The following is a 21,713-nucleotide window of genomic DNA, read 5'->3' as shown; positions in this document are numbered from 1 at the left end:
TTTTGTATTTTCTTGGAATCAAATCCCTTCACTTGCCATGATGATTGTTTACCTCCTGTTTTTACCCACACCTACTGTCCTGCTGTTTGCTGCTGCAAGGGAAAAACCCAAAAAAACCCCCACATTTGCCAGGCAGCCTGGAGCCTTTCACAGTGCAGTAGCAGCAGCCACAGCCTTGACCAGGTGGGCTTTGTCATCTCTTAAATCCTCTCATCTATGTGGGATAGGAAAGCTTTGTGCTACTGATGGCACTGGAATTCTAATAGCTTGTAGCTTATTGGGTTTCTTTGGTTGGTTGTTGTTTGGGGTATTTTTTCCCTTCATTTTCTATATTGAACCATTATTCTACAGGTGAATAAAAGCAGTAGGTTTTGCTGGAATCTACTCTGGAAAAGAAGGCGGATTGAAAAGTTGGACACTTAATATACTTGATTGTATTTAAATACCTGGTAGGTGCTTTAAAGTCCTCAGAAGGTCTTCTGGAAGCAAATTCCAAAGCTCAGAAATGTGAAGATTAGTTCTTCAGGACTTACTGATACTCACCAGTTCTGTCTGCCTGCCCTGTGTGTGACTGAGGACAGGTGAAATAGCAGGAATGGGAATATTTTGCTGAAGGGAGAGGTGGTGCTGTGTGAAATCCCTGGGGAGCTGGAGCTGTGCTTTGCCTGGCCCCACACAGCCCTGGCAGCAGCTGCTGAGCCTTCGTGCAGGACCTTTCCCCAGGGCTGCTCCAAGGAGGAACTTCAGATTAAGTAGCATGTAAAGCATTTTCTATTCTTCTTCTTCTCTAAGATCTGTACCAAGTCTAATCCTCTGAGCAAATCAAGGCAGGGATGGGCTGGGCGAGGGCCAAGCTGCTTCTGTGAATTCTTTCTACCTCTTGTTCATTGCCGGGAGCGGCTCCGGCCGAGTGGGAGCTGCCCTGGGCCAGGCCGAGGTGCACAAATTCCTGGTGGGGCTGTTTGCTGGGCAGGCACGGGCAGTCCCTGCCTCCCTGGGGATACATGGAATTGTTTGGGGTACCTGTGTGTGCATCCAAGTGAAGGAGCTGGCGTTGTGCAGGTGGCACCGTGAGGACTCAAACGCTTCTCCTCAGCCTCTCGTGCTGCCTCCCGTGTGAAGCAGCATCAAATCCTCTCACAATTAATGTTCAAATTACACAGCAATCGCAGGGAGGGACTTGGTTTTCCAGCTGTGTTGGTGAGGGTTTAGGAAGGGAGATGTGGGAATGTGAAAAGCCAGGATTCTGCAGATCAACCCAGGTGTTAATCTAGAGCAAAAAAAAAAATGTTACTGATTGCTACTGTGGTTGTGTGAAAGACTGAAATGCTGAAAGAGAACTGTAACCCTCCCACTCCGAGTCTGAGAGAGACCTGGCATTGGCATTCTGAACACTTCTGCAACCTGAACCAAAAACCTGCTGTGGGAATGTAGACTTACCATAGAGCTGTGGAAGAAAACTTCAATCGTGTCACTTCTCTCGGTCTTCAGAGCAGTCAACATGGTTTTGATGTAGGTTTTAGATTATGTATATATAAATCTGATTGAAGTACCAACAGCAAACCATAAATAAAATGTGGACTTAATTGAAGAACGGGCTAGTGGAGGCCTCTTGTGTTGAATTTATTAAAATACAATATAACCAAGTTGTCGGTGGAGGAGACTCGCTGTGATGAAGACAGGGAAATAAAGGTGGAGCTGAGCCAGGTTTGCTGCTGCCTCTGCACCTCCTGTAGCCCCCACAGAGGGGTTTGATGGTGCTGCAGTGGCTGGAGACAAGCTGGGAACACTAATGGCATCCCCTTCGTGCCTGTGAGGGCCAGAGTGGGAGTGGCAGCTGCTCCAGGGACAGTGTCCTGTCACATTCCCATCAAGAGGAGCTGGGGACCCCTGTGACCCCTGTGCCTGCCCCGTGTCCCTTGCTTTGCTCTGCCAGAGCGAGGGCATCTCCCAGAGGAACATGAGGTGGGTCCAACTGGAAACCTCTGGTTCCCCAAGTTTGCTCTGGAAGATATGCAAATGAAAGTGGAAAACAGTGGCAAATTTCTGGGAATTCGTGGTACTAACATGAAATTAAAATAAAAATTTTAAAAGGACATTATGGAAGCAGGTGACACAAAAGGTTCCAGCGTGGCATGAGGAAGAATTTCTTTACAGTGAAGGTGGCAGAGCTCTGGATCAGCTGTGGAGTCTCCCTGTCTGGAGACATTCCAGACCCACCTGGATGCACTCCTGTGTCACCTGCTCCAGGTGACCCTGCCTGGGCAGGGGGATGGACTGGGTGATCTCCAGGGCCCCTCCAGCCCTGACACTTCTGTGATTCTGTAACACCTGAGTTTATCCTTGGTCTGTTTGGTCAATGTCACCTATCCAAGTGGATGTGAGTGTGAATTCTCTGGACATCAACATCGTGGCAAAACTGAGAATTCAGGGTACACTCTGGATGTGTCCCAACAGATCACTGGGGTGGGGGGTTGCTGTAAAGTGGGAGAAGAAAGCTTTTGATGAAAACAGCAAAAATGTAAAACAACTCCCACAAATGTTTCTGTTCTCACATTTCTCTCTGCGAATTTGTTAATGCCACAAGACAAAAATAGCCATTTTTTAATTTAACCTCTGTGGAGGCTGTAATGATTTATTGATCACCTGACTCCCTGAAACCTTTTAGAATTGGGGCTCCTGTGGTTTTTACATTAGCTGAAAACACAGCCCGAAGCATTTCCCTTGGATTTGATAGACACTTACCTGGTAACTTCAGCACAACAGTCAGGATCATTATCTTGCTGCTGGGGCTTGTTTCCCTCTCTTCTTCTGCAGAAACTCCCTGCATGGGTTTGCTCTGGCCTTTTTCCACCTCACACTGTTTCCTTGCCTCTCCCTCTGCAGTTCTGCCCTGCCTGCCCCAGTGTGTGCCAGGCTGTGGCTCCTGCAGAGCTGCTCCCCTTTCTGATTCCTCAGCAGTGGTGCTGTGCAAAGCCCCGGGTGAAGTGACCCCACTGCTCCCACGGGGTGTTGGCAGGGGACAGGGATGCTTCTGTCACTGGGAAGGAATTTGTGATACCTGTCCGTGTTTAGGTAGCATTTGGTGCTTCTCAACACACCCTAAATAAAGAAAATGCTGTTTGCTCTTTCAGTAGATGGAAATTTGAAGCCCTTCTAAAGGAAGGCTTTAGGGCTTCACTGGTACGAATATTTTTATTTTTAATTTTTTTTTCTTTTAGCAAACAAAGCCATATACTGGAAATAACCTCTGAGAATTCTGCAGGAACACTTGACATCTTTCTTTAAAACGCTTTGCTTCATTTCAAGATTTCTGTAACTGTGCTAATCTTTATGTGAGGGGGTTTAATAATACAATAATAATCATTAGTATTGTTTTACTAACGAGTGTGGCTTTGGTTTTTAAGTTGGACTGTATCTATAGTAGCTCATGTCTAATGTGCAATATTAGGGCTGGGAATTGAGATGCTCCTCCATGAAGTGAAGTATCCTGGATATAAACCATATAAGCAAATTGACTGGTATTCTGTCATGCTGCCAAAACAGTTGGTTTGAGCAGGAGGTTGCTGATTATGATACACAATTAAAGCATAATTACAACACATTACATAATTACTCCCACAGCAGGGGGGTGCAACTAGATGATCTTCCAGGTCCTTTCAGCCCCAAACCAGCCTGAGACTCCACACCATGAGCAGTGGGGGTAAAGAAGGGCAAGACCACAGGAGGAGCCGGGTGCTTCCTACTGATTTTGCCTCATTTACATTTGAAAGTGTTTTTGTGTTGGAGCTGCCCCAGTGCCACCGGGACACCCTCCCAGCTCAGGCCAGGTTTGTGCTTTCTGTGCTGAGCAGCTCCTGCTCCTCTGCAGCGTCCCTGGCTGTGATTTCTCATTTCTGCAGATTCGGAGGGAGCCCCTGCCCTGCTCACTGAACCTGCAGCTGCTGCTCAGCCCAGGCACAGGACAGGGGCTGCCTTGACTCCAGCCCATTTTCATTCTCTGTTCAGTGCTCTCACAGATCCTCCCAGCCTGAAGTTAAGCTTGTTAGGAATTCACCTGTATATTTTTATGTTGTTTTTTTTTATTATTCTTATTGCATTGTTAATTGTCTTAACTTCCCCTGTCATGTAAACTGCGGAGTTCACCTCTATTCCACAGCTTAAATTAGACCTTTGTGTTAGAAAATATATTTCAGTTTATGAAACAGTGTTGGAAATTTAACTTGGGGTAGAAACCAATTTTGGATTTAGCTGGAGTCTGCTTGTTTAATCTGTTGATTTGTGTGCTCACTAAAAGGCCTGCAGAAAGAATGAAGGTGAAAAGTTGTGGAGTTTTTTTTACAAATCAGTTTACCTAAACTTTTCATTGAAGGTTGGTTTCTTTACAGCCTTTCATTGTTTATTTACTTTATCTTACTCCCTCTTCCCTCATGTTTCTTTTCACAGACTTTTAGCACTGCAGGTGTTGGGGCTGGAGGAGCATTTTGCCCCTTGAGTCTCTTCTGGTCGTTTGCCAGGATCACAGTGGCTTTTTTAAGTTCCACCTTCATGCTGCTAACAGGAGAATGAACTGGAATAGTTGCAACTGGAGTTTGGTGAAGGAGAAAAACCTTTGAAATCCTTGTGCTACTGTGTGAATTTAGAGACTTCTGGCATTGCATCCTCTGTGTTTACATTAAACTTGTTTGGAGCTGCATTAAATCCTGTAATATGGTACTTAATTATTTTTAATAATTTGCATTAATTACTCCCTGCTCATGGACTTGGTGCACTGACCCTGTGGCTGTGCACACTGGTGGGCACTGTCAGAGCCTGGAACAGCAGCAGAGGCAGCCAAGGGTCAGTAACCATCTTGCTCATCCCAAAAAAATATATGGGGTCATCAGACCCAAACATGTTTGGAAACCATGATTTTCTGCGAGTCCTTTATTTAAAACAGATTTTGGTGGAACACGAAATACTTCAGCTGCCCTTCTGAGGGTGTTTGGGAGGAGTGTCACACTGTGGGCCCTGTCAGCAGAGCAGAGGCACCCACGAGCTTCTGCCCTCATGGCAAGAACAGATGTGAACTTCAGACCTTGATGGAGTTGGAGCAATATAAACAAAACAAAACCTGCCCGTGCTTTGCTGCTTCTCCTCAGTGGGCTCTGATGCCTTTCTCCAAGGCGTGGTTTGGGTTTTTTAAATCTCCTTTCCCTCCCCAGACACACATGGCCAGCTCCAGTACTGGATTTGTGGGTGGGTGCAGAAAGGACTTTTCCCACTTGGCATTCCACTGGATTCCCATCAATTCAAGTCACTGCCATACATGGAAGTCTGGTCCTTGGCTCAGACCCCTCCAGCACAGCCAGATCAGCAGCAGCCCTGGCTTTGGGTGTGCTCAGACATGAAGGTGAGTCCCATCTGCTTTCTGTGATTTTTCCCTGCTAAGGCCAGGCCAGAAAAGCTGTTAATAAAGCCATTTTGCACTAAACCCCATTACTTTTCTCATTCCCTTACAAAAAAGCTGTGGAAGCTGGTTTTTCACAGGACAGCTGTTCTTGGAGAACACAGCTTCCCAGTGGATGTTAGTGCTACTGCCCACATTACTGCAGCACCTTGGAATCATGACCAACCTGCAGAGAGATGTTTGAAGCTGCCTGCCCATCCCAAAAACTGATGAGGGGGCAGTCTGTGTAACACCCCAAATTTTTTTGGCACCTTTAATTTGGCTTAAGCTTCACAGTTCCAAAAGGAAGCTCAAACCTTGTGAGAGCAGCTGAAATACTTCCCAAAATTGCAACTCTCAAGCTTCCCCCTCCCCAGAAGATAAAAATGGAAAACCATTATGTTAGAGGTTATGAACTTAGGAAATTGAGCATCCTTTCAGCCAGATTCCCAAGTTTAAGCACAGGATTACCTGATTGCTTTGTCAGGCCTCAGCTTCCACAGACCGAGGCCAACATGAACATCACACCAGAGCACAAGAGCACCCACAGCAGTGTCACTCCAGCCTGCAGGAGCAGCTCACAGACTGCAAGTGCTGGCTGAATCCCTTCTCTCCAAAGCAAGGGGAAAAACCCCGACACTCCACTCACAGCTTCCTGTGCTGAACACGATCCCATTTGCCCCCCACTGCAGCAGCAGACACCACGACCTCCACACGAGCTCTGTTGTACAAATTTATTGCGTGGCCCCCGGGGCGGGGGCTCAGTTCTCCTTCTCCTGCACAGTCTTGGTGCCCCGCAGCCGGCCCGTGCGGCGCGCGGCGATCAGCCCCACCTTGCGTCCCGCCGGAGCGTCCCTGCGGATGGTCGAGGGCTTCCCGATGTGCTGGTGGTTGCCTCCTCCGAAGGGATGCTCCACAGGCTGTGCAGGGGGAAAGCAAGACAGCCATGTAACCACAGCAACTGGCAGTCAACACAAATTAACAGGTTGAAGGGGACAAAGAAGTCACTACGTCACTTTTCAGGCGGTGCAGTCACCATGGAGTGCTGCCAATTCACCCTGTGGCCGCACATTTATCTGGGAAGCTTCCCTCCCAGACACATGCCAGGCCTGTCCCAATATCCCACACATCCTTCCTGAGCTGCCAGAGGGGACAGGGATGGACTCACGTTCATGGCCACACCACGGACACGTGGCCAGCAGTTCCTCTTGGCCTTGTACTTGTGGTAGGCACGGCCAGCCTTCAGGATGGGCTTGTCAATGCGGCCTCCACCAGCCACGATTCCTGCAGGGAACGGCGGGAATGGAGACACCCAAACACGGCACACACCAGTACCAGGGAAAGCCAACACCAACAGTGACACCAGGGCTGAGCTACAGCCTTCTTTCTGATCCAACACACACGGACTGAGCTGTCTTTCTAAAGCACTGCCACTTTTACTGCAACAATTTCCTAAGCAACAAAAAGTTTTCCAAGTCAAGCATGAATTGAAAGAGCTCAGGGGACTGTGAAGAACTTTGAGGTTAAACACCTACTTGTTTCATGATTTACTGAGCCAATTTTACTGGAGTAACACACCAGATTATTCACTCTGGTGTCTGCCATGCAGAGGCAGGCAAGCGTCACCAGCAGCACCTCAGCTGTCAGTCAGGTGCACAACAAACCTGCTGCAGCCTCTGCTTCTTGGCAGTGCTTTTGTCACTCCCTGTCAGACCTCCCAGAACACTCCACCCACAACAGGCTCCTGCAGTGTACCAGAAGCAGGAAATCAAAATGCCATTTCCCATCTAAGTCCTTCCCTGAGAACTGCAGATTTTACAGGCTGAACAATTCCACTACAGCATGAGGACAATGAGCATCTACTTTTCTGTCCTCTCACTAGCTCAAACCTCCAAATTTAGGTGAGCAACATGCAAAAGTAACGCAGGTGTAAAATACAAGCCAGGCACCCGGGCAGAGGCTGTCCAGCTGCACGTGACACTGTTTTCAGGGTGGTTATTAAAAGTGGGGCCTTGTTTGGAAGATTCAGTGACAAGCACCCAGTGACAAGCTCACAGTGATTGCTCCTTACCCACAACAGCCCTGTTTGCCGAAGAAATGACCTTCTTGGAGCCTGAGGGCAGCTTCACTCTGGTTTTCTTGGTTTCAGGGTTGTGGGAGATGACGGTGGCGTAGTTGCCGGAGGCGCGCGCCAGCTTCCCGCGGTCACCGGGCTTCTCCTCCAGGCAGCACACGATGGTGCCCTCGGGCATGGTGCCCACGGGCAGCACATTCCCGATGTTCAGCTGGGCTGCAGGGAGCAAGAGAGCAGCCACAGCTTCACTGGGGGCCCTGGGCCGGGGTTACAGCCCTGCTGAACACGGGAGGGCTGCAGCAGCAGGGTGCTGCACTCCGGGAGCTGGGACACCCCGCCCTGCCCAGCCCAGCTCAGTCCCAGCCCCAATCCCAGCTCGTCCCAGCCCAGTCCCAGCCCTGCCCAGCCCATCCCAGCCCCATCCCGCCCACCTTTCTTGCCGCAGTACACGAACTGGCCGGTGTGGATGCCCTCGGCGGCGATGAAGAGCTCCGTGCGCTTCTTGAAGCGGTACGGGTCGCGGAAGGCGATCTTGGCCAGCGGCGCGCCCCGCCCCGGGTCGTGGATGATGTCCTGTGGGAATGCAGGGAATGCAGGGCTGCTGCAGGGCAGGGGCTCTGCAGGATCCACGCCACTGGGGCACGGTTACTCTGGGATGAGCCTCAGCAAGAGGCTTCTCAGGGCTGAGGATCCACACGGGATTCAGCGCAAGCTCCGGTGCCTACATCCCATCCTGCCAGAGAAATTCCTGCCTGGCACAGGCTGCCCTGAGGAGCTGTGGGTGCCCCAGCCCTGGAAGTGCTCACAGCCAGGCTGGATGGGCCCTGGAGCAGCCTGGGATGGTGGAAGGTGTCCCTGCCCGTTGGAACTGGATGAGGTTTGAGGTCCCTTCCAGCCCAAATCATTCACTGCTCACAGAACAATGCCTGGGTAAGCGTGCTGCTCATCCTGCCTGAACAGGTTTATTCCTGGCATTCTGCAGGAATCCAGCCTCTCCATACTAAGAAATCCACTTTCAGTCTGCCCCACCACCTCTGGGCAGGACAGAGCTGGGCACAGGCAGTGACTTTCCCTGTGTTTCCTTGGGACTGCAGCATTCCCAACATCCTGCAGTCAGGCAAAACAGAGGTTCTGGAGCTCCCAGACAAAGCAGCACAGACTTGTTGTTTCTTTTACACTTGAAAAGACACGTGCACTCTGCTCCTGGAGCGCTCTGGGATTAAGATACACAACCATGCATTTACAGACCACACCTCTAGGATGTGTCTGTCTTCCCGGACAGAACTGTTTGTGTCCATTGCTGATGTTTTTTCCCCCTGTGTATGACCCAGCTCAAGCCAAACCTCGCTGCCCACCTTCTGCCACCACCCCGGTCAGGCGAGGGTGAAGAAAATCCTCTCCACGCTGGACGTGCCCGTGCTGTGAGGGCTGAGGGGCTGCTCAGGGCACCCTGGCACCCAAAAAACTCCCTGCAGCACCGCCGAGCCAGCATCACGCCCCAAATACAGCCACTGCCTTGCTCCTCTCAACACTAAAGTGATGGGTATCACCCAGAATTTACAATTATTTTTTTTTATATGCAATTAGCTGCCCGGGAGGCTCCCCAGCCACGTTTCCCGAGGCACGGGGAATCCCCCGGCAGCACACAACCACGCTGGCACCGCTGCTCTTAGCAAAGCTCCAGCACAAAACCCTACTGCTGACCAGGGGAGCCCCCTCTGCTGAGCTCCTATAAACCCAGAGCAGTTTAACTTCTCAGGGAATACGATCTGTTCAAGGGCAGAACCACCTGGATCGGACAGGACAAGGGCCCGCGGGCGCTGCTGGCACGCCCCACGTCCCCGAGCAGCGCCGCGCCGCCGTACCTTGACGATGCCCTTGATGTAGCCGTGCCGCTCGGCGAAGTCCACGGCGCGCAGCTTGGCCGGGCCCTTCCTGTGCTTCACGTGGGCGCGGAACACGGAGCCCGCGCCCTTCCTCTGCCCGCGGATGACGCGGCCCATGGCGCCCTGCGGGGACGCGGGCACAGCTCAGCGACACCCGCCACGCGCCCGGCGGCACGCCACCCCCGCCCCGGCCCCGCCGCGCCCCCGCCCGCGGCCGCCCGGGCGCGGATGGCGGCGGATGGCGGCGGATGGCGATGGGGATCGGGACCGCGGCCGCGCCGCCCCTACCTCGCTCCGGCCTCCCGGGGAAAGAAGGAAGCGCTCGCGTCACGGGCGCGACGGGGCTCTTCCGGCGCGGTGACGTCAGGCGGGAAGGGGCGGGGCCGCGGCGGTCCCTCAGCTCCTGAGGGCTCGGGAGAGCCCCGGGATGGGAACTAAACCGGGATGGGAACTAAACCGGGATGGACTCTCCCGGTTCCCGGCTGTCCATGCCCGTCCCGGTGTTCCAGGACCTGTTTCTCTGCGTTTTAAAGCGCTCCTGGACACACTGCGCGGGGCCAGGGCGGAGGGGGCTCAGGGTGCTCGTCTCCGCTCCTCCAGGGCTTTCTTCACGCCATCACAGATCGGGTTGTGCTGGAAAAGACCTCGGAGATCCTCGAATCCAGCCTTTGACTGAGCACCCCCGTGCCACCCCGACCAGGGCACTGAGTGCCGCATCCAGCCTTTCCTGACACACCTCCGGGACAGTGACTGCACTGGGCAGCCCATTCCAATGTCTAATCATCCCTCCTGTGAATAAACCCTTCCTGCTGTCCAACCTAAACCTCCCCCGATGGGTCCTCTCCTCCGTCCCTGGTCACCTGGGAGAAGAGACCGGTCCCCACCTGGCTACAGCCTCCTGTCAGGGGGCTGGGAGAGCAATAAGCTCACCCCTGAGCCTCCTCTTCTCCAGCCTAAACATTCCCAGCCTCTCCTCACAGGACTCCAGACCGTTCCCTTCTCTGGACGCGCTTCAGCCCCTCAATGTCCCTCCTGAACTGAGGGGACCAGAACTGGACACAGCACTTGAGGAGTGGCCTCACCAGCTCCCAGTATAGGGGAAGAAACATTTAGTTTAAACCTAAAACTAAGAGATCCCGAGCCTGCTGTCCTGGGATCTCACATAAACAACCAGGGAGCCCGAGCTAAGAGCTGCCATGCCAAATCCTCCCTTAAAGAGCTGGGCCAAGGGTGCAGTTTGTGCAGGAGGCTGCAGCCACCACAGGTGCAGATACAGGATCTGTAGCAGTCAGACTGCACGGTGCAGTTCAAGGGCTGCAGGTTTTGGGTGAAGAAGTAACTGAAGATAAAACCCCAGCAGGTGCTTTAAGCTGCCTTTGCCAGATTTTAATCGATATTAATTCGGGCAAAATTGAGAGATACAGCAAGGCAGAGGCAATCATCTTAGTGTTCCTAATCAACTTGTGCTTCGCCTGGAAGGGGAAATGAAAAAGTGCCTTAACACCAGAGTTTCTGCATCAGAGGCCACTTTTCCAGAACAGGTCACTGCCAGTGACCCAGTTCACTGAAGATGGACTATTTAACCTTGTCTGACTCACTGGGAATTAGGAACAGCTCATCAGCCCCACACATGCCATTGCTCCTCTCCTGCAGCTGAAGACCCTACACATCCCCCACCCTGACAGGCGAGCCTTCCCACCACAGTCCTGGGGCTGGGGAATCACCCTCCTGTGAGGTGCAAACCCTTGATGCCAAGGGCTCAGGGCCGGGATCCTTGTCGGATCCAGCCCAGGTAAAAGGATCTGCATGGCCAGGAGCCCACCCTGCCCCTCTGCTGGAGGTCACTGTCCCTCACACCGTGTGACAGCTCAGGGCACGATGGCAAACTGCCACTCACTTTGGTTTGCACTGAGTTTACCTTCACGCCGAGTGGAGACTTTGATTTATGGTTCCTGTGGCAGCAGGAGTCTGGTTAGCTTTTGCTACTAAATCAGACAAGGATCTCTAGATCCTAGATCTCTAAGATCTCTCTCAAGGTCTCTAGATCTCTAAGGAACTAGACAGGAACCTCAATTTCCAAAAGATGCCCATAAACCCAGCAAATTGCATTGGTCACTCCTCTTTCACATTCTTAGTAAGGACTTCATAATCACGTAAGAAGTGGTTATGTAATTAAAAAGATTTAGTACACTCATCAGTTTCATTATCCTGCATCAACTATGCTTTGTTTTAATTTTATTGTTATTTAATTTGTGGTGCAGCCTTCACAGTGCTCTCATCATCTGTGAAGCTGCAGCCTCTGGATTCTGTTGTGGGAGGATTCTGCCTCCCTGCCCAGGTGCTGCTGCAACACAGAGGGCAAGGCTGGAACTGGGATTATCCTTAGCTCCTCCCTGCCAGCTTTTTGGGTGTCCTGAATATGGGCAGAAATGTCTGTTCCAGAAGAGTGTGAAGAGTTCTGAGTTCCCATCATCACATCAGAAGCTGTTGCAGCCTTTCCTCCCAGTAGTGCTGAGTGGTTGTCACCTATTTGTGTCACCACAGGCTGTGTTTGTGCACACCTCAGGATCAGAGCACGCTGCTGCCCAGGGCCCCAGTGCTGCTATCATCCAAACTGACTTTTAAGTATTTTTCCATCAGAGAAAGCCAGGAGGAGAATGGGAATGGTATGCATCTAGGTCTCTGTGCACTCAAGACTCCTTAGGATGCACACATGAATGCAAAACCCTGAAAGCCTCCAAGTTTTCCAGCCTAGATGGCATTCAAAAATCAGAGAATAAATTCAAAGTCATGACAGAACTGTATTAATGATGATGTAATTTTATACCTGATTTCTTCTCTTAAAATAGACAGAATTAGTTAACACTTTCATTGTCAAGGAATAACAACATTGTATTACCTGGCCCATACAAGTATAAACTGAACTCAAAACAGTTATTTACTTTAGCTGTGCTTTCAGAATTAATGGATCCAAAGAAATGCAAGAAAGTGGTTTACACTGGGTGGTAATTACAAAATGCTGCCCAGGTTTGTCAGAACAGCGTGGCTGTGTCTTGCCCTGAGAATCTCAGTGACAAAGAAATACGAGTGTGGAGCACCACCAGTGATCACAATTCTCTTAAACTTTGAGGAGTGGAGGTGATGCTGTTTGAAAAGAGGCCCCCAGGGCCTGTGCTGATGCCATCTCCCAGATCCAGTCTGTGGAATATCCCTCAGCATGAGGAGGAGCTGGCAGTGCCAGAGCTACAGCAGGACAAGCCCCTGCTGGGCAAGACAGTGTGAGCCACGGGGCTCCTGGCAGCAGAACAAAAGCAATGCAGGTGTTCCCTGCCATCTGCACTGCTGTGCAGCAGCTGCTCTGTGCAGCTTTGAGCCCTGAGATTTTTGCCTTCAGGACATCATCTCTGGCAGCTGTATCCTGCTTTTGGCTGGAATAGAGTTAATTTCCTTCCCAGTAGCTGGTACAGGGCTGTGGTTTGGATTCAGAATGAGAACAACGTTCACAGCAACAATTAAAACATCAGTGTGTTAAGCAGTGCTTACTCTAAATCCAGGACATTCCAGTGCCTCGTGCTCTGCCAGTGAGGAGCTGAGGGAGCGTGGCCAGGACAGCTGACCCGAGCTGGCCAGAGGGATATTCCTCACCACAGAGTGTCGTGTCCATATGGACTGGGGGGATGACCACTGCTCAGGGACAGGCTGGGCAGTGGTCAGGGGGGTCAGCAGCTGGACTGTGCATCACTTGTCTGTCGTGGGCTTTATTCATCTCTCTTTTTCCTATTATTGTTGTTGTTATTATTTTTTACTTTATTTCAAGTATTGAACTTATCTCAATCCACGAGTTTTGCCATTTTTCAATTCCCCTCCCCATCCCACAGAAGGGGGAGGCGGGCGAGTGAGTGAGCAGCTGCTGGTACTTAGCTGCCATCTGGGATTAAACAACAAGAAGCTGCTTTGCTTTAAGACATGACAGCCTTTACCAGTCTCACAGCCTCTCTGCCAGGAGTTACAGCTGGTGGGAAGAGGAGCAGAGGCAGGGCCACTATGCTGGAATTCTCTGGCCAAAGCCTATTTTTCCACCAGCACTCAGGCTGTGCTGGAGCTGGGAGAGTTTGCTTATCTCCCTGAGGATTCTCCAAGCCTGGAGCAAGCACAGGGCTGTCTGGCTAACCCAGACACATCCTGCACATCTGCACAGACCAGGGCTCTGAGGCTCTCAGGAAGCCTTGGCCTCCCGTGCCTCCCAGGCACAGGAATCCAGATGGAAGTCTGGTGGTGCTAGGCAAAACAGGCTGTGCTTCCAAAGCACGGCTGCAGCACATCACAGCCTGATATTTTGGAAGCAGCTTCATCCTTTGGCTGCTTCAGCTCCAACTGTGCGCTGAGCTGGCTGAGTCATGGTCCCACATCCTGATTCCAGGGCAGTGACACTTGGCAGTGGGAATTACCCCCAGTGCTGGGCAAGGCCAGGTCTTCCATCTCCACAGGCACTTCCGTGGGACTGTGGCTGCTGGAGCCCATCCTTCAAGCATCTCCCCTGGCTGGCAAATTTGCTGGGATAATAGAAAAGGATAAAAACAACTCCCCTGGTTCTGGAAGGGCTTTGGCAGAGCTGTGGGTGCACCCGCACAAATGCACAGTGGGAACAAGTCAAGGGTGTGTTGCCTTAATTAATCCTTTCATGACAGTCACAAGCTAATTTGCTGAAGGTTAATTGCACTGTAAATAGCAAGAGGGGTGGTGTTCTGCTTGCAACAGATGGCAGCCACCAAGAAATGTTGATGAGACTGTTGTTTGGAAAAGGGGAAGAAACAGCAAAGTTTCTCTAGGACCCTGCCTTGAAAGGGAACTGAGAAGGGAAGCCCTTTACTCTGTGCATCTTTTGAAAGGGGAGGAAATAAAGAATGGCTGTGTTTTCTCTCTGGGAATGGTATGCTGCTAGGAATATAATCCTGACCTCCTTTAGGTGGGCACTTACTCTGTTTATGGTTTTACTGACCTCTTGGGGCTTTGCCTGGGATTAGGAACTGACACATGGACTGCAGCCAACCTGCAGCATCACAGTCCCAGTCTGCAAAAATAACACACCTGCTAATCCCAGCAGACACCCTCGGGGAGATCCCATTGCTGCTGCTGCAGAGCAGGGCACAGGGGAGTCACCTGCTGCCACACGGCAAGGGAAGGGCCACGGACAGGAGCTCCTGTACAGACTGCAGAAGGGACAGAGCCTCCTCTCCTGTTCTGCATCCAGAAAAACTCCTTGGACTCCGAGGAAATGTCCTGGGCCTGCAGTGCTCTGTACCTAAAAGAAAGGAGCCCTTTGTGAGGATCCCCTCGCAGCAGCCCCCCATACCACCCTCAGCATCCTGGCAGGACACTCGTCTGCATTCAGCACTCCTGGCTTTCCAGGGAGAAAAATCCTCCCCAAAGACACCACCAGGTGTCCATTCCACTGATTTCTGCCAAAATAAATACCTTTGCTCTCCCCAGAGGAATTTCTCCTAAAAGGATCAGCTTCTGTTTGCTGTCTTGAAATAAACAGTCTCCCTCAACTGCACCAAGTTCCCTAGCCTGTCTCATTCCTAAAGCCTGGAGGGAGTTCCAAGGAAATTACTTGAGCTTTCCCTTCTGCTCTTGCATGAAGCAGATGAGGTCCCTGACCGCATGACAATCACTTCATCATAATTGCAGCTCTCCTCTGAACCTTCCCTGTAAATACAGCGCAGGGTGACCTGGAAGGAAACCATGCTCTTCACAGGGCTTCCTTGCAGACCATAATTTGCAAGGCAAGGATTTAGGTAGAAGAATCCTTGCCTTTTCCTTGGATTGAGGTAGAAGAATCCTTGCCAAGTGCCCAAGCTGCGGGCTCAGCCCGTGTTCCCTTCTGAGTTACTGCTGTCATACACCCGGCACCCCTGGCTTTGGCAACACCCCTGGAATTCCCTGGGTGTGGCAAAGCCATTGCCCGGGGGCACAAGAGACTCGGGCAGTGCCAGGGCGGGATTTATCACAGGGGCACGGGATAAAATCGGAACGGTGTGCAGAGGAAGAAAGCCATGGAGGTGACCGTGCCTTGTCCCCCGAAGGGAGCTGTCCCCTGCTCCAGCAGGGAATGGCTGTGCCGGTCTCCTGTTATTCCGGGCAGTGACAGCCCGGATTCCTCGGGAGAGGGGAGACCCGGAGCCGCAGAGGTGGAAAATCCCAATCAAAACAAAGCAATTTGCACTTCACAGACGGGTTTAGCGCTGCTCATTAATTAGGTTCTGGTGACCTCTAGAGGCCCTGAGCCCACAGCACCTCATTTCTGCCGATCTCTCCTGAAACAATGAGCACGAGAATTCTGCTTTATTTTAGCTTCAAACCAAGATTCATTTTAGCCTTAGCGAGGAAGGCATTGAGGAACAGTAATTGATTATTATTCTTTTCTTGTTGTTCTTTTCCTCCCACTAAACGCGGTAATAATAATCCCCTGTGTGCACAGCCTCAAAGCCTGCACAGTAACTGTGGAAATAGTCACATTTTTAAAAGAAATTTGCTTTGTGCATCATCAGTAAGAGAGGAACTACTTCTCTCCTGTATCTCTGATGATATATTCATATCTAATCACTGATCCTGGAAAAACTGCCCACCTCTCTGGTGAGATAATCCCATTGCTTACAAGTATCTAAATTGTGTGGGGTTGAGATCCAGGGTTGCAGAACACACACAGCCTTTTGTGCACGAGTCCTTGCAAGGCAGAGCTCAAACCCCGTGCTGGCTGTCTCAGACTGGAGCATGACCATCTTTTCTGAAAAATTATTCTCAGCTGCAAGCAGGGGAAAATTGACAATCCACCAGTTTCAGGGCCAAGCAACACTGTATGTAGGAAAATTACCTTCTGCCTGTATTGTAAAACAACAATCAAATTGCCTGCAGGGAAGAGTGATGCAAGAAAACGGGTAAGAAAATAAGTGGTTTTTTACTCATACATCTGGAGCAGCTTATTTTTTTCTTAATGAGATAAACAACAGGGGCAGCTGATGGAGAAGGGGAGAAATGCACTGAGCCAATTTTCTGTCCTCTTGAGCAGCTGAGATACAGGACTGAAACCATACCAAGGAACTAAGAGAATTGGAAGGAGAGAGGAAGAGGAGTGAGACCTGGCCAGAGAGACACACTGGGGAGTTAACTGAGAGGCTGAAAGCCATGGAGAAGCTTAGCAAGAAACAGAAAATCTGGAGGAGGTGAAGCATATCTGCAGCACTGCACAACTCTTCAGCAAACTTGCAGGGATGTGTGGGAGAACTCCTAAAGATTTCTAATTTAAGAGCACCCAGCTGTACTTCCAGATTTAGCTATTAGCTGGTTTTCCTACGCAACACCCCCCCTCAGAAATAAAAAAAAAAAAAAGGTTTTTGTCCTCTCCTTTCCTAATGGACCTCCTACCAACTCTTTAATGGCAACATTTGTTTGGTGACAACATTCCTGGAGGCTACAGCCAGGGCAGTTTGTGCATCCATCTTAGTAACCAATAGCACAGGATTCTCTCTTGCTTGATAGATGTCTGTGTTCCCACAAGACAGGGGAAAAGTGTATGTTTTGGTAATAATTTGTTGTTGTTGTTTTCTTATGGCATAATGATGGATAAGGTTTTTGGGAAAAAAGAAAATTTAATTATTTTCTAGGGGTGTGTTTTCTTTTTCATATTCTCTTGCTTTGTTCTTCTCCTTTGCTGTGTAGGCAATAGAGCTAAAGGGATTTCATGCCTCAAAACAGAAAGGAATTCTGAGCTACTGAGGGGAACTAAAAATGGAGGAGGGGAGAAAGGTTTAAAAATGGATTTAAAAAGAATTTTTATTCAGATTGTGTAAAAACTCTTCTGAGACTGATTGAATCAAAACTCCTGAGAAACACATGGAAGAAAAGCTCAATTTGTTAAATATCTGCATTCTCCTCTATCTTCTAAGTGCAGCCTACAAAACTAATTTGATTTTGTTGGTCCTCCGAGAAGTCCTTTAGCAAGAGAAGGCTGGGGGGTGGGGAACCTCTCTTTTTTGATATTTGTGAGATAAAAAGAAACCCAAGCTCTAAGGCCACTTGCATAAGCTTTGTAAAGCTCTCTGAATTAAAACAGAAAAAGCATTTCTTTTGTAGTTGCCAAGAAATGCTGGCTCCATAGAGTGCACAAGCGTGTTTAATTTACACAGGTTGGTTGGCTGGATACTTTTGATCAATAGTATCACAGTGCTAATCAGAAAATGACAGGTACTTTTCATGTGGACTTTTTCTGGGTAAAACTTTTGAACTTTTCTAATCTCTTAACTGAAAATGAGGAAAAAATATTGCTCCTACCTTGCCTCCAAATAGTGGTTTTCCTTCCGTTTTTTCAGAGATAAGAGAAAGAATAAAAGGAAGGAGGTGAGAAAGAAAACAAACATAAAATGGGAAAATAGAGAAGTAAAATTCCTCCTCCCTCCAAGTAACTGTCGGGTTTTTTTCCATTAAATATGCCATTACATTTAGGATTTCCATTTCCAAATGGGAAAAAAATGCGACTGGCTCCAAATATAAGAACAATGCTTGGGGGCAGGCCTAAAGTGAGCAATAAATCAGAGCAGAAAATGTTTTGCTTGGGGAACACATCGTGATTAGATCATAAATAATCCTCTTTTCTTCTATAGGCAGCATAAAGTAAACACAGCTGTGAGCAGGGGCAGATGTGGGTGCACAGACACGACTGTTTGCACACACAGAGCACTGCCCCATCCCCAGGGCAGCTCTGTGACAGCACCAGAGGGAGGGCAGGGGCAGAGGGGATGAAATGGTGCCAGCTGAAAACCTCCTTCAACCAGAGCAGCAGAGCCAGGCAAGCAGGGAGCACTGGGAGATGCCACCAGGAGGAAGCAACCCCTTGGCAGCAGGAAACGAAACTCTGTGTGCCAGTCCCTGCAATAAAATGCTGTTTATTTCTTAGTAATTGTGGCAGTCAAAAAAATATTTGTTTCTTTGTGGCAGGATCACAGAATGGAGGAGGCTGTGCTGAGAGAGAGGCTTGCCAGGGTGTCTTCCCAATTCTGAACCCAGTCTCAAGTACAAGGTTTATTTTTCTCCATTTTGGGCCCTGCTGCTGGTCTTGCAGTTTGCCCTCTCAACAGGCACGGTGGTACTAATTATTATTGTTATTATTATTATTACTCCTTGTCCATCTGAATAATTCCTTAGTAATTTTTAGCACTAGAGGTGAAAGGGTTTTTTTTTCCCTTAAAGACCCCTGAAGAAAGGCAACTCCAGTATACTCCAGATACTGACATCTTCAGTATCTTCCAAAATTCAGCACAGGTGAGCCTGGGGTGACAGGAAGAAGTGGGAGCAATGCTGGGACAACTTCTTTCTCTACAAGACCTGAGGAAATTTCCAAGATTAAAACAATTTGATTCAAAGCAAGTCTGAGGTATCTAGAGAGATCCTGTGTGAGCCAAAGCTCTTTTGCAGGGGGAAAAGCAAATCCATCCACCTTCCAGCAGAACTTGCTGGGATCTGTGTGGCAATTTCCTCCCTCTCAGATCTTCCAGTGAATTTTTCCATGACAGGGATAATCCAAGCTAATCACTTCCATTTGACCCAGTTTAATCACCACCTTCCCAAAATGGAGTTAATAGGCACTTAATTCTAAACAAGTGAGGAGGATGGTTCATAAAAGAGCTTGGAAAATCACTCTTCTGTTCCTAACACACTTTTTTTTTCCCTTTTAATCTGTTACCCAGAGTTGGTAACTTCTGAGGCCTAAACCACAATACATCTTGAGCTCACTAAGCTAAAAATACTGACTCACCAATCACAGCATGTTAATGAATCCTCCACAGGAAAACTAATCTGTCACTTCCCTTCCCACAGGAACACGCACAAGTGGTTAAATAGCTAAAGATTTTGTGCAGCCTCTCTGCCTGTGCCATTGTACACTGAGATCTTGATTCAGATACTGGAGGCACACATTTCCTTTCTTTCAAGAATTAGTTTTTGGTGTATTATTCCACGTCTGTCATTCTGCAGCAGCACTAATTTTAATTTTGCTTTGCAAGTATGACAGCACTCATAGAGCCTCTGCTTTTGGGATGGTTCTGGTTTTATTCTTTTAGATACAAGTCAGGAGGCAGTGGGAGCAGGGGGCTGTGCACAGCAGAGGGGCAGTGCCCTCCCTGCCATGCTGCTGGGATGGGGGGTCCAGATTGGGCTCCTAAGGGCTATTATGCACTCAGGCCCTGGAAACCCTCCAGCAGGGCAGCAATGCTGTCCTAATTAAAGCCAAAAACTAATTATAGGTGTAGACTATTCTATGTTCTCATAAATTCACTTTTGTCACATTGAAATCTCCTGTAAGCAGAGATTTTCTTTTTCATGACTGCTTATATTTTATTCAATTGCTTGTTTGGTTAGAGTTCAAATGTGGATCTTTGAAATTGTCTTCACTGCCTGGAAAAATCTCACATGCAGTGATTGGGGCCCTAGTGGATTTACACAGCAAGAATCACAATTGGCTTGTCTTGTCATCTCTCACTGATGACATCTCTGCCTTCCACACCAAGGCTGCTCTTCCACTGAGGAAAGGACCTTGGGATCACCTGTGGTAGAGGGCATTTGCTCTGCTCAGTGCTGCCATGGGTATCTGCAGGGATTTGGTGATCACACATGTCCCACCAGGAGGGCTCCCCTGTGCCCCAGCCGGGGGCAGGACTCACAGCAGCGCTGGCAGTCTTCAGTCTTCCTATTGAGTAATCCCTGGCTTCCTGCTATTGAAAACATGTCATTGATGGCAATGTGGTGGTTTGAGGCACAGTCTCAAATAGCAGATGTTTATCTTACCAGCCCAAGACCTCTTGTGTAACACTCCTGTCTTCCTCCAGGCCAGCGGGAGTGAGGATGGAGGACTGGGGGCAGCTCCAGCACTCGTGCTGGCTGTGCTTTCTTGCTGGGGGGCCATTGCCAAGGATGGGAAACAGTGGAGTTGCAGGGCTGGGCTCTGATTGATGTCAATCCTGAAAAACGACTATTAAATAAACAAACAAACAACCAAACAAGGCATGATATCCCCAGGAGCACTGTTACAACAGCAGGGAAGTGGGTTGCTTGCAGAGCCTCACTGCCACCTAGCATGTGAGCTCGGTCTATATTTAGCCCTTTGAAACCTTCCAGATAAGAATCCTCTTGATGTGAACTGAAACCTTTGACCACCACCAAACAGGCAGCGAGGCTCCGTGTCCCCGCTTCCCCCGCTGCTGCAGGACGGCCCTCATGCTTTGTGGCTGAATCATCGGGTTCCCAGCGCTGACACCGCTCCGGCAGCCCCGCCACACGGCAGGCAAACACAACACGTGTTGCTTAAAACCTGACAAAGCAACACTTGGATTTAGGTCAGGCACAGCAAACAGGAGTTACTTGTAGGCTGCACCTGGCTCCCGTTCAAACGCGGAGCTGATGAACTCGCACCAGCCCAGACATGCAAAGCGGCATCGCCTCTCCCCTCTCCGCGGCCATTTCTGCTCCCACAGCGCCTTCGCTCCGCGCCCCACACGCCAAGGCGGCCTGGCTGAGGTGGGCAGTGCTGCTCCTGCCCTGAGCACAGCCACAACCTGCTCCATTTTCTTACAGTCACTCAATTTGACTTTTTTTTTCTTTTTTTTTTCTTTTTTTTTTTTTTTTTTTCAGTATCCATGCAATGGCTCTCCTATCTTCCCCTCAAAGTTGTGTCTTCCTCCTTGATTTTTTCTCCAGATTTTGCAGCATCTGTGAGCTTAGTTTCGGCATCTTTTGGTCCTTTGCACTTCACCACATCTCCTCACAGACCTTTTTCTTCTAGTCACTAAATGTCCCAATTTTCTGGGTGTTTTTTTGTTTCTTTTCAGTCGCATTTCATTTGATGGTATCTCCTTTCCAGAGCATTTGTAAGCCTTTCTTTTCTGGGTCGCAAGATTTCGTTTCCCTTCCCGAAAGGAAATTTCCGTTCGGGAAGGGAAACGAAATCTTGCGATTTCAATGGGGATCACTTGGGCTGGGCCTCGGCTGTGGCACAGAGCAGGCCGCAGACATTGCTGCAGCTGCACATCCCAAATTCCCAAATTCCCAGCCTGGGCTCCTGCCCGGCCTGCCCGACGCTCTGCTGCACCTCAGCCCTTCTGGGACTGTCAGGACTCACGGGGCATTCAGCCTTCATGGGAAGATGGTGAATTCACCTTTCACCCCGCTGGTCTTTCAGTCTTTGTGTCCCACCTCACTGTTCCTTTATCCCTTCCCATTTTCCCCTGGCTGCTGTCACTCCTGGTGGTAGGAGCAGGCTTTAATTTCCATTCTA

General features: G+C 49.7%; 1 protein-coding gene and 1 long non-coding RNA gene across 2 annotated transcripts; one reads left to right on the top strand and one right to left on the bottom strand.

Moving 5' to 3' along the window:
- Positions 1–6,148: 6,148 nt before the first annotated feature.
- Positions 6,149–9,746, bottom strand: RPL8 (ribosomal protein L8). Its single transcript, XM_064407317.1, has 6 exons — positions 9,677–9,746; positions 9,368–9,511; positions 7,934–8,075; positions 7,500–7,718; positions 6,597–6,712; positions 6,149–6,348 (listed from the first exon to the last, which is right to left on the bottom strand). Exons 2-6 carry the CDS (start codon positions 9,503–9,505, stop codon positions 6,190–6,192), a joined length of 774 nt encoding a protein of 257 aa, XP_064263387.1. The 5' UTR covers positions 9,506–9,511; positions 9,677–9,746; the 3' UTR covers positions 6,149–6,189.
- Positions 9,747–9,821: 75 nt separating this feature from the next.
- On the top strand, positions 9,822–17,723 carry LOC135293311 (uncharacterized). The gene is made up of 2 exons (XR_010355398.1): positions 9,822–16,326; positions 16,458–17,723. It is a non-coding gene; the product is annotated as an uncharacterized LOC135293311 (long non-coding RNA).
- Positions 17,724–21,713: the final 3,990 nt, after the last annotated feature.

The sequence above is a fragment of the Passer domesticus genome, chromosome 2, assembly GCF_036417665.1.
Source record: "Passer domesticus isolate bPasDom1 chromosome 2, bPasDom1.hap1, whole genome shotgun sequence".
In the NCBI taxonomy this organism is placed as follows: Eukaryota; Metazoa; Chordata; class Aves; order Passeriformes; family Passeridae; genus Passer; species Passer domesticus.
This window is presented reverse-complemented; position numbering and strand designations above follow the sequence as displayed.

Bases quoted from the DNA above. Each gene is read 5' to 3' on its own strand.
- RPL8 (XM_064407317.1), bottom strand. From the start codon at position 9,505: ATGGGCCGCGTCATCCGCGGGCAGAGGAAGGGCGCGGGCTCCGTGTTC. The intron at 6,713-7,499 runs GTAAGGAGCAAT...CGTTCCCTGCAG, and splicing joins GGCAAACAGGGCTGTTGTGG to GAATCGTGGCTGGTGGAGGC. The intron at 6,349-6,596 runs GTGAGTCCATCC...CCCCCTGCACAG, and splicing joins TCCGTGGTGTGGCCATGAAC to CCTGTGGAGCATCCCTTCGG.